Source organism: Arachis stenosperma, chromosome 8, assembly GCF_014773155.1.
Source record: "Arachis stenosperma cultivar V10309 chromosome 8, arast.V10309.gnm1.PFL2, whole genome shotgun sequence".
Taxonomy (NCBI): Eukaryota; Viridiplantae; Streptophyta; class Magnoliopsida; order Fabales; family Fabaceae; genus Arachis; species Arachis stenosperma.
In genome coordinates, this window is record NC_080384.1 from 42,172,048 (window position 1) to 42,184,526 (window position 12,479).

Sequence of the window (12,479 nt, forward strand, 5' to 3'; positions counted from 1 at the left end):
GTCTTCTTCAGGACCTCCTTGGGTAAATGACCAATCCGAAGTCATTGCATCGAGATTCAACCTCGTGAAATGATCTGGCCGGTCATATAGTCGAGAAATGGCAGGCTGTGTCAAAGCAATATTTGTGTCACCGTTGTAGTTCATCTCCTCTTCCTCGTCACCATCATCAGGGATTTTTGGTGGTTTTTCGTCAGCATCGTCTCCATCATCAAGGTTGACTTCATACTACTCCATCATCAGATCTCTGATAGCAGAATCATCATGACTTTCAAGACTGTCATCCATTAAGTCAACATTACGAACTTCAGCATTAGACCCCTCCTAACTACCCTTAGGTGGCATATTTAGATCTACCATCATTCTTCTGATAGTTCGTCTAACAACTTCACTCGTCAGACTATCATCAACAGTATCTGTAGATGATCCTCGGCCACCGAAGTCAACAAGAAACATGTATAATTCCAACAGATGAATATTGGTCCATCGGTTGTGCCACGACCTCATAAGCTGTACGTCCTCATCGTCGCACAATCGGTACCTAATTCAAAACAATAGAAATATCACTCACAACCATGGTCTGATAAATATACTAGTAACAGTGACAAAGACAATACAACTGTAATATACCTTTTATAAAACAATTTGCCATATATTTCTGTTGGATATCTGTAGTAAATTTTTTCACCCTTTTAGATTCTTACTGTCCGACGGAATGTAATATCACATTCTTCAAAATTGTTAAACTGTTAACTTTCGGTGTCATATAGGTAATTATTGGTTGGTCCGATCTAAAAACAATTAAACCTTCTTCATCATACACTATTTCACTATCGTAATGAATAGACAACAATGGATTTTCTGACATCGTAGCAACAATGTTAATAGTGAGAAAGAAAGTAAATAGATAAATTGTGGCTCCTTGATCTGCTCTCCAATAGGCCTGCTTTTATTTCCGAACTCATCATAGAGTTTGTCGAAGATACGGCGAACTCTATATAAATTATAGAGTTCGCCGGGGGTGCGGCGAACTCTATGTAAATTATAGAGTTCGCCGCGGGCACCGCGAATTTGCTGTTATTCAAAAAAAAATCGTATCCTTGAAAATAAAGCTGAGAAATCTTTTCTATGAAAATAATTAATTATTTTATTTTATTTACGAAAAAATTCTTTGCAAGTACCACTCCGACTTTCTCACAAGAAACTTGGATACCGGCACCTCAATATCAGTAGAAATCGGATGTTTTTTCCTAAAAAGAATCTGGCCAGATAATTTTCGAACAAATTTTTATTAAATGTTTTCCTAAACTTGGAGACTTCGTGTTCAGATTTAAAAATAACTGCATTTCAGATAATTTTCAAACAAATTTTTATTAAATTTTTTAATATTTTAAATTTTATTTACTTTCATATTTTTTTAAATTATTTTTATTAGCGATATAAATAAACTATTATTTCTACTAAAAATATTTAGAACGCTAATAAATTTATTACGAAAAATCGAAAATAACTTTCATAACGACCACCACCTACCAAATACCTCGAGAATGTGGCATTGAAGAAAACACATTAACAAATTATACGCCTATATATACTTTTTTCCGTCTTTATTTGCAACTGTTATGCTCATTTATTAGAATTTAGGAGAATAAACTTAATAAAATTAGAAATGAATGAAATTTTTTTAATATGACAGCCTTAATCATTAATTAAGTTATCGGTCCTAGTAAGTTGTATTAAGCCAAAACTTTAATTTGTCAGTCCTTGGAGTTCATATGATTCATCGTGGATAATAACACAAAAATCTAAGTAGCTATTAGATTCATAGAAAAATGAAAGAAAATCCATTTCATAATATAAAATTATTACATGGGGAAGGAGAAGAGATATATGAGGCAGTATGGTTGTTACTATAGATAAGAGTACACGTAAAATTCTTGGAAAGCAAGCACAAGTCTTTATCAAAGATGAAACATAAAGAATTGAAGAACAAAAAAAATAAATAAATTTTAACCATCTTAACATTGCATAAGATTAGTATATAAGTAATAATCCATGTTCTGCCTTTGTTTATATATTTTTCTTGGTTAAGTAGAGAATTATGTATGTTAATCGACTAATTGATCATTAACGGTTTCCTTTTCTTTTTTCATAAATTTGGATAATTATTCTCTAACACATAACATAAAACATGTACGTGGATCATTACTTTTTTTTTTCTTTATATATTTTTCAATTAAGTAAATTAGGTGGCGTTTGTTTATAAAATCAAGACACTTAAACAAAAACACAGACATAAAATTATATTTGACAGAAGAGACATAAACAAAGACAATATGTACAGAGATACTGACAGGAAGAACACAAAGACACTAATAAAAAATACAAGTTATTTTTTATTTTATCTTTTATTATTCTTGTTAATTTTTTAAAAATATATTTTTTATTATTATATTTTTGTCTCAAATTTTTTGAATTAAAAAAATGAGAATAAATTAGATTTTTATAATTTGTTCTAGTTTATCATCAAACAGAATACAATAACACAAAATTTTATGTCTCTGTCGTTTAGCATGCGTTTGGTTAGTGGTTGTGTCTACCCAAGACATAGACACGAAAGTACACGTTTTTCATTTGGTTAATAAGACACAAAATTCTGATAGACACATAAAGATACAAAATTTGTGTATAATAGTGAAGGGTGGAACACTAAACTTGAGACATAGACACAATATTTTTAACGTTTAATTTTTAAAATTAACCTTCAAATTCTTCTCCTTCCTTCTTCTCCTTTCATCCATTTTCCCTTATACTTCCAAAACACAAACACAGAGAGTTTAAACTCTCATGCATCTTCTCTTCTTGACACTCCGACCACCACCGCCTCTCCTTTCGTCGTACCACCAGTTCGCCGCCGCCTCTCTTCCTTCTTTCCTTCCACCCAAATCCTCTCTTCCTCCTTTCCTTCCACCGCCTTTCTTCCACCTAGACCACCGCTAATACTCCCATCCCTTCCTCCCTTTTTTTCCTCTCTCACTTTTTTTTCCTTCACGGTTGTCTCTTCGCCGCCATCACCTTTTGCAGTTGTTGTCTCTGCTTCACTTTTCGTGGACGATCTAGATTTGCGCACTGTTCTCTCATCTGTCATCATGGTTTTAGATCCATCCATTCCGTTCTCTTGTATGCTGTGTTTTTAGATCTGTTCTCTGTTATCATGTTTCAGATCCGTTCTCCCCTTTTGTTATTATTTTTTATTTTTGTATAATTTAATTTTTTATCTGTTTGAATTTTCGTTTAATTTTGTTAAAATAATTTTGTATTAATTTTGTTGGATTAAATTTGTTATTTAATTTTAAATTATTATTGGTGGTTATTTTTGGTTGAGATAGTGGCTGATTATTAATGATGGTAATTTAATTAGTTGATATGGTGATTGTGTAGTAGTGGTATGATAACAATTTGTAATAAGGGTAATATTAAAATTTAATAAAATTGTGATTTGTATCTTCTATTTTGTACTTGTATATCAAATAAGTTTAAAAAATTTGTGTCTTGTTGTGTCTATATTTCTATGTCTATGTATTAAATGATACACAAAATAAATGCAACCTTATGTCTTTTTAGTGTGTCTTATTTTATCTTATCTTCAAAAATAAATACAATTTTAAAGACTAATTCATCACAAATTTAAATTTTATTTAAAAATTTGTTGACTAATAGATCCTTGTATACATAAAATCGCATTTAAACTCACAACACTTATTTAAAGATAAATAAACTAATTACTCGACTAACCTAAATCGATTAATTCTCTTTCTAAAAACGCCAAAGCTAATTGACTTATTTTTTAACTTACAAATGTTATTAGGTATTTTTTTTTTGTGAATGAAATAAATGTTATTAGATATTAATACCTTAACAAATGCGCATTTTTAAATATAAACTTTAATATATTAAATAATAGAATTTAAATCAAATAAACGAGGATCTAAATCAAATAAAGCTTATTTACTCCATCTAGAGTTCTGTTATTATAGGGAGTAAACAACCATTTTAATGAAAGAGAGCGATTTTAGCAAAAATAAATTCTATAAAAAAAATAAAGGATAAAACGATTCTTAAAAAATTTGTTTTTTTTTTTACAAATAAACTAAACAAATACTTAGTCACTTTACTTTTTATTTTGTCAGATAAAATATATTTTTAAAATTATTTTATTACTTTAATTTCATATTTTTTACTCTATTTTATCATGATCTTTTAGAGCATAAAATGACAATTTATTCTATTATAGGTTAGGGCTTATTGCAAGTAATTTTACCCATAACATTATCTCGTCTACTCACCAAAAAAAAAACATGATCTTGTCGGTTGAAAAATATTTTATAACTATAAATATTTAAATAGAAGAGTGTAAGGAATTAATAAATTTTATGATTTGTAATCATTAATTATCATTAATATTTTTAATGATATAAAATTATATTTAATAGTATGAAATTATTCATTTTTTTATTAGTTAAATATTAACTAAATTTTAATAAAAATTCTGTTCCCTAAAACTTCTCATTTAAATATTATAAAATGCAACAAGCCAGGTAAGATCATGTTACGTATAGGGTAATATAGTGTATAATTGGCAAAAATAAAATTTCTGAAAATAAAATAAAAAAGAAAAGCAAGATTGCTTTGTTGGAGGTGCACAAGAATTGCTTGAGGAATATGCCAAAAAGTGGTTAGCCCTAATGAAACTCATGCAAAGAATGTAAACTACACACAACTACAAAAAGCAATTATTAGTTCTTAACAAACAACTGTCAAGCGTGCCTCACTTTGCCATTATATTAAGAATTTAAGATCCATAGAAACATTAGCATACTCTCTCTCTCTCATCGGCACACGTGAATTTGAAGTTTAAAACGTAGTGATAGAGAAAGGGAATAGAGATAGATAGAGTGAGTATTATGTGAAGTGGAAGCAAAATTGTTGTCCTGTTACATAAAAAGTAAATAAATAAATAAAGATGATGATTACCTTGTGAGTGAAGTAAAATGTAACGAAAAAGACAAGAATAGAGTCAAAGACAAGAAGACTAACTCTCTCTCTGGGGAGTGGGGCTAAAAGGGAGGTCCCCCTCCAATCCGTTTTCCACTCTACCTATCAACCAACAACAAACACAATCGACCTAATAATGCTCCAGCATATTTTTATTAGTTGGGTAACTTAAAATACCTAATTTGGTGTTCTGTTCATTCAATTCTTTTAGAAAGATTATTATGTGATATTTTACAATCTTACCATTATTTATTTTACAAAAAATATGATTTAATTTGCATTGATTACTTAAAATAATAAATGATCTCTCTCTCTCTCTCTGCATATAAAACACATATTCATATATTTCATATAGTTTAAGCAAACCCCACAATAGCATCAGCATCATGATTGCCATTCCCACCCCATGAAGCCTTGTGTCTCCCAAGAACATCAAATCCTATATTATTGCATTCTTCTCATCATACATACATACACATATCCCTATCCCAATCGTTAGTAGTTAGTGTATGAGAGATCGAGTATGGTGAAGGAGAAAAGCAAGAATAATGGGAGTAAGCAAAGGAAAGGGCTGTGGTCACCGGAGGAAGATGAGAAGCTGATAAGGTACATGATAACAAAGGGAGAAGGGTGTTGGAGTGACATTGCAAGAAATGCCGGCCTAGAGCGCTGCGGCAAGAGCTGCCGCCTTCGTTGGATAAACTACCTCCGACCCGACCTTAAGCGCGGCGCCTTTTCTCTCCAAGAGGAAGACCTCATCATCCACTTGCACTCCATTCTTGGCAACAGGTGCATTTTTCTTTCTACTCACACCTACTAATTATTCATCTGCCTCTCATACTTCTTTTCAATCTATGCTCAATGCTATACTACTCACTATTCTGCCTATATAACTTTGTTCTTTGCCAATACGTAAATCCTAAATCTTAAACAATTAGTTTAATTGTATATAAAATTGATTAAGCTACGTATATACTAAAATCTGTCATATCAAAAATAGTTATTAGTATAAAATATATGTTAAAATATAAATATACATTGAATATAAATTAAACTACATATATATTTATATATAAATATATTATTAATTAATTTTTTTAGTGTATAAATAATATTTTTATATCTAAATTAGTCATTAAAATTAATTATTAGTATAAAATATATATTAAATTATAAAATACACATTTAAAACGAATTAAACAATATACATATTTCTATACAAATATATGGTGACAGATTTTAATCTACAAATAATATTTTTGATACATAAAATATGTTATTAAAGAGAAATGTTAGAAAATTAGCATAATTTAATTTTTTTTACTAATAATTAACCATTAATATTTAAAAGTGTAGGTTAAAAGTATGTTGTTAGATTACTAAACTAAAAAATTGAGTTAATGGCTAAAAGTAGTAATAGCCAAAAACAATAAATTTTGCTGTCTTTCTAACATTTTTCGTAGTTAAAATTACACTAACACTTTTATTTTAAATATTAATTTTTTTCAATTTAAAAATACAAATAAAAGGCGTTGTAGAAATATAAAAAACATTACCTTATTTTTAATAATACTTTTTAGATATTATCAAATTATATATTACCAACGGCGTCATTATAATTAGGTCAATTCTATAGTGTTTATCAATTGTTATCTAATTTTTACCTAACTTATTTTTGTAATAAATTTTAATTTTTTAAAAATAATTTATCTTTATATGTTTTAAATTAAATATTAATTTTTAATATTTTTAAGTAAATAAACACTACTTTTTAAGCACTATAACATTCACCAATTAATTATAACCAGACTCGTTCAAAATATATGGCTACTTCTTTTATTTACTTATTTATGTTTTGCCCATTTTAATTTCATTCTTTAAACGAGGGTTAATTCTCTTCTTCCTTGCATTTCTCTATAATGTCATGTTTTGTTTAAACCAACAATGGAACATATGTGATCCAATAATGACCATAATAATGAAGAGGAAGAGTAAACATTATGGTCAAACCGAAAATGGATGGACATACATGAATTTATGTAATAAATCAAGAATATATAAGAATAATCGGATACAATGGCATTAGAAATTGATTTTACCTATACTTCGTGTCTAGGGAGCTTCGTTATCATCATGAGCAAATGAAATAAAATGTTCACAAAAGCAAAAATTGAGAGAAAATACGGAACTTGATTTTAGACTTTTGTTTATTAGAATTAAATTTTATTACAATTCATATGCCTCTAGTAACTAACTTAAGCATTTAAGAGATCAAGTTTATGATCTGATATTAGAGTTTAATTTTTATTATTTTATTTTTTAAATAAAGAGAGAATTTCAGTACAATTTTTTTTTAAATTATTTAAAATAAAAGATTGATAGTCATTATAAATATAAAATAATTCTTATTTTTCATCTTATTTTTCATATTAGTTTTATTCGTGAATTAGATCTACTTAATTTTTAATATATTATTAGAATAAAGTTAAAAAAGTTTACCGTTGGACCACCAAATGTGAGAGGATATAAAGCTCCACATTTTCTGAAAATATTTTTCCCACGAATTTCAACTCTAATTTCCATATTTTTTATTAGGGTAATTTTGTAAAAGTAATATAAACTTGATCTATGTTTTTGTAATTTTTTTAATAATATATACTAAGTGTTTCGTTTGTAGGTGTCTATCCAAAAACAATTTTTTAAATTATCTTATTTTCAAATTAACTTTGAAAAGAAATAAACGCTAACTTTTGCGTACATATATATAAAATTAATTTATGTTTAGATTTAGAAAAAATCTAAAGAACCAACTATAATATAAACTAATTTAAATTAATTTTTTATTTTTAATTTTAAAATTTTAAAAATTACGATAGTAATTTTTTAATAATTAATTAATTTTTTAACTTGACTCTATTTAGTTACACTCCTAATTAATTTTTTAACGCAACTCTTAGATTTAATACTATAAGACCTCTACTAAAAGATAAAAACTGCTGCCAGCCATGTAGATTTTAAAATATCTTATGGAGGCATCTTCCTTTGGCCCATTTTATTCAAATATTAATGATTTTTAATGTTTTTTAGCTCTTTATTTTTTGAGATAAATATTTAATTTGATATTTGAAATTGCAAATGAATTTTAATTAAGCTTTTAAAGTTTTTATTATTTCTATTTAGTCTTTAAATGTTATAAATGTGATTTATACTAGTTTTTAGAATAATTTTCGACGTACAAATATTAACAGAACGTTGATGTGAACAGCTAATTAGATATTGCGCTGAATTTTGTAAAACAAGATTGTTTTAGTTTTGGCACTCAAATAACTCCAAAACAACATTATAAATAGTATTTATTAAAATTTTTTCTTCCAATACAAGTAATATTGTGTCCTTTTTTAACTATTTAAGTGTCAAAATTAAAACAATATTATTTTTAGGTTCTAGCGTGACATTTACTGTCTATGTCAACGCTCCATTAACGTCTCTTATATCAAAAATTATTTTAGAGACTAATATAAATCATGTTTACAAAGTTTAATGATCAAATAGAAATAATTAAAATTTCATGAATTAAATTGAGGTTGACGTGTAAGTTATCTGACTAAATTAAATATAAACTCTTATTTTTTTGTTAATTTAGTTACAAAAACTTTATCTTTATTTCTTTTTATTATGGTACTATCTTTATTTTGCTTGATTTTCCTTGGACAAGTTATATTATTTTACAAATAATGATTAGAAGTTTCAATTTATTTTTCAAATAAAAAATTCAAATATATATTATTTTTAAAATATTTTTTAAATGATTTTTTATTTAAACATAACTAGTCTGTATTTATCTACTTGCTGATTGATGTTATTTGCTACAATATGTTTTGACCATGGGTCATGCTGAACAAATTGTCTCCTAGCAAATAGATGTAAACTCCTATTAAATGTCATGTAATGATAAAACATTTGGTTATATCTAACTTGTTATATATAGATTTTAAAACTATTAAAAAAAAAAAAACAGTTTCTTATTAGAATGTAAGGAAAAAGCATTTATTGGGTACATACAAGTACCAACTTAGTACATAGAAATATAATGTTACTAAATCTTATATTTTTCGATATCTTGTCACTAATACAGTAATACTGCACTTACAAACTTGGTAAATACTATAGTATTTATCACATTGTGTTTAATTTACTAAAAAAATAAATAAATAATATTATTTAATAAATTTTAATTTTTTTATTTTAAATATTTTATTATTTATTTTTAAAAATAAGTTATTAGACAATTTAAACATTACAATAAAAAATAATAAAAATTTTAACTACAAACTTTTCCTTATATTTTATTTCTCACTTTTTTTCCCTATCTTGATTTATTTATGGTATCTACACCAAGTTAGTATGTTCATTTTAACCAATGCACACAGAAAATTAATTATTATATTAATTACCTATATAAAATTTAACTGTTCAATATATACAAAAAAACTAAATTAGTCCTAGATAAAAAAATACATGTTAAAATATAAAATACACATTAAAATAAATTAAATAACATATAAATTTTTATACAAATATATAATGTGACAGATTTAATAACTGTTTTTTAGTGTGTATAATATAATATTTTTGTATTTCAAAATAATTCATGAATTAGCAGTGAATATATATAGTTAAATATTTATTATGAATTTAGGTTATCCATAAGTAAAAAGCTAACTAGGCGTACAGAGGCTGAGGATAAACATGTTTTCAAGCTGCATCATTCTGTAAAGAAAATGCTATTTCAAACAACTTTTGAAGTCGTTGAAATATTGGTTAGGATAACCTAATTATGAAAATTATTTGTTTTATATGTTTTATATGGATTTTATGTTCCTTTTTTAAAATTTTTAAAAAATTTAAATTATTAAAATAAAAAATATCATGTACACAAAAAAATTAGTTATTAAATCAGTTGTTACATTTTTATATATATAAATTTAATTTATTTTTAATATATATTTTATATTTTAATATATATTTTATGAGAAATATTAATTAGATGATCATCATAATTTATTATTTTTTGTTTTTATTTTTAGCTATGAATTTAATTTTTTTAGTTTAATAATTCAATAATATACTTTAACTCACACTTTAAAATATTAATAGTTAATTAATAATAAAAAATAATAAATTCTAATAATTACTTAACATTCTTCGTATTTTAATTAGGGTAGAAATTCAAGTACAGTCAATTTCCCATGAAGTTGATAATTGAAAACCTTTAGATGAAAATTTAGTCAAATTAGTTAAATCATTTAACTACTCCCAGTTATCAACTTCACATGAAGTCGACTGCACCTGAGTTGTCACTTTTAATTAATTCTGCTATATGTATTATTAAAGGTAGAAACTCAGGTGCAATCGACTTCACGTGAAGTTGAAAACTGAGAGCCGTTAAATGATTTGGCTTATTTGACTAAATTTTCATCTAACAGCTCTCAGATATCAACTTCACATGAAATCGATTTCACCTGAGTTTTTACCATTACTAAATTAGCTATTAATATAAAATATATCTTAAAATATAAAATATATATTTAAAATGAGTTAAACAATATACATTATTGATTCTTTTTGGATCATTATTCTTGAAATACATTAGATCTACAAATTCAATGAACAATGAAGCAGGTGCAGCCAGCATATAAAAAACTTTATTTTTCACTTTATTAATCATTTCCATTTCCAAAAATAAATCTCAGATGGTCACAAATCGCGGCACGTCTACCTGGACGCACAGACAACGAAATCAAGAACTTCTGGAACTCCACGGTGAAGAAAAGGTTAAAACTGAACAACAACTCAACTTCATCACCAAACAACACTGACTCATCAGAGCCTAATAGCATCAGGGACAACAACCTTGTCATGGGGACAACAACTTCTAGTAATAACAACGGTATCATGCACATCAATGACCATCATCATCATCATCAGGATCTCATGACCATGTCCATGTGCATGGACAACTCATCCTCATCAACATCATCGTCTACCATGCATACTCATCACCATGCCATGGTCTTTGGGGATCCCTTTTCCACGGTAACCAACAACAACAATAATCATTATGAGATGGCGACCGGTGTAGCCGGTTTCCATGGCGCGATGGCCGGTGATCTGCCATTAGGAAATAGTTTTCATGGCGGCGATTATGGGGGGATGTTGGATGAAGAGAGTACTGATAAAATGGGGTTAGAAAGCGACTTGTCCCTTCCTCCATTAGAAAGTAGTATTAGAAGCACTGAAGAGATTATTATTATTAATAATGCCTCCTCAATTGATGACATGAAAAGCCATAACAACCACTTCAATAATAATAATAATACTAATAATGATAGTTGCTTCAATAACACCGATAATCAGGTTCTGAATAACAACAACTTCTCCAATGAAGAGGATTTGTTTGGGTTTGGAAATCATGGCCAAGTGGAAAACTTAAGAATGGGAGAATGGGACTTTGAGGGTTTGATGCAAGACATTTCCTATTTTCCTTCCCTTGATTTCCAAGTTTGAATCTCCACTTTTTGAAATTCATACCATTTCTCTTTATCTTTATCTTTCCTATTATATACACAATTCACTTAGCATAAGACATTCAATTTTTTAAAGTAAATAGAAAACTTTGGCTACCCAGATTTTTTCTTAGCATTTATTAATTGTTGTAACAATTAATGAATACTAAATAATATATGTTCTGGCTATTTTTTGTCTTTCTAATATTATTATAATCCAAAATACTTACTTCGACATCATTTAATTGTTTACTCTAATTTATCAAAAAAAAAAAAATTAGAATGAACAATTAATTAATATCGAAGAGAGTACAAAGAAAAACAAACCCTTTTTTTCGTTCATAAGCATTGCTTCTTCTTATTGGCCTTACAAAATTGTAGCCCAATACACCAATTTATCATAAGTTGTTCCTTAGATACAGCTTTCTGTTGAGAAAATTTATGCTGTGAATAGGGTGGTAGTTATAAGGGATTATTATTTCTTAATCACATTTTTTTTGCACCCACTTGATTTAATTTTTCCTTGTGAAGTACGTAGATTTTGTGTCAATTTTCGGGAATACGTTTGTTGTTGCAATAATTCGAATGTTGTGATGGGGATGGACTCAGAGGAAATGTGAATAGCAATTATTTAGAAAGGTCAAAGAGAATAAAGGTTAGTTGAAATTGTATGTAGCATTATGTTTTTACACAAAGAATAATAATGTGGCATAGTAGTGGAAGTTGTTATTTAGTGGCAGGTAAATGTACAAGATGATGTAAACACATCAATAAGTATCAAGTTTGAAACTAATTCCTCATATAAATCAGTGCTTGTTAATAAATAATGTAGAATCTTCCGAAAATTAATTAAATCAGTGC

At 27.2% G+C, this 12,479-nt stretch overlaps 1 protein-coding gene across 1 annotated transcript; it reads left to right on the forward strand.

Annotated features, from left to right (window-relative positions):
- Positions 1 to 5,538: 5,538 nt before the first annotated feature.
- LOC130946565 (transcription factor MYB83-like) lies at positions 5,539 to 11,698 on the forward strand. The gene is made up of 2 exons (XM_057875343.1): positions 5,539 to 5,841; positions 10,806 to 11,698. The coding sequence occupies exons 1-2, from the start codon at positions 5,576 to 5,578 to the stop codon at positions 11,617 to 11,619; spliced, it is 1,080 nt and encodes a 359-aa protein (XP_057731326.1). The 5' UTR covers positions 5,539 to 5,575; the 3' UTR covers positions 11,620 to 11,698.
- Positions 11,699 to 12,479: the final 781 nt, after the last annotated feature.

Bases quoted from the DNA above. Each gene is read 5' to 3' on its own strand.
- LOC130946565 (XM_057875343.1), top strand. From the start codon at position 5,576: ATGGTGAAGGAGAAAAGCAAGAATAATGGGAGTAAGCAAAGGAAAGGG. The intron at 5,842-10,805 runs GTGCATTTTTCT...AATAAATCTCAG, and splicing joins CACTCCATTCTTGGCAACAG to ATGGTCACAAATCGCGGCAC.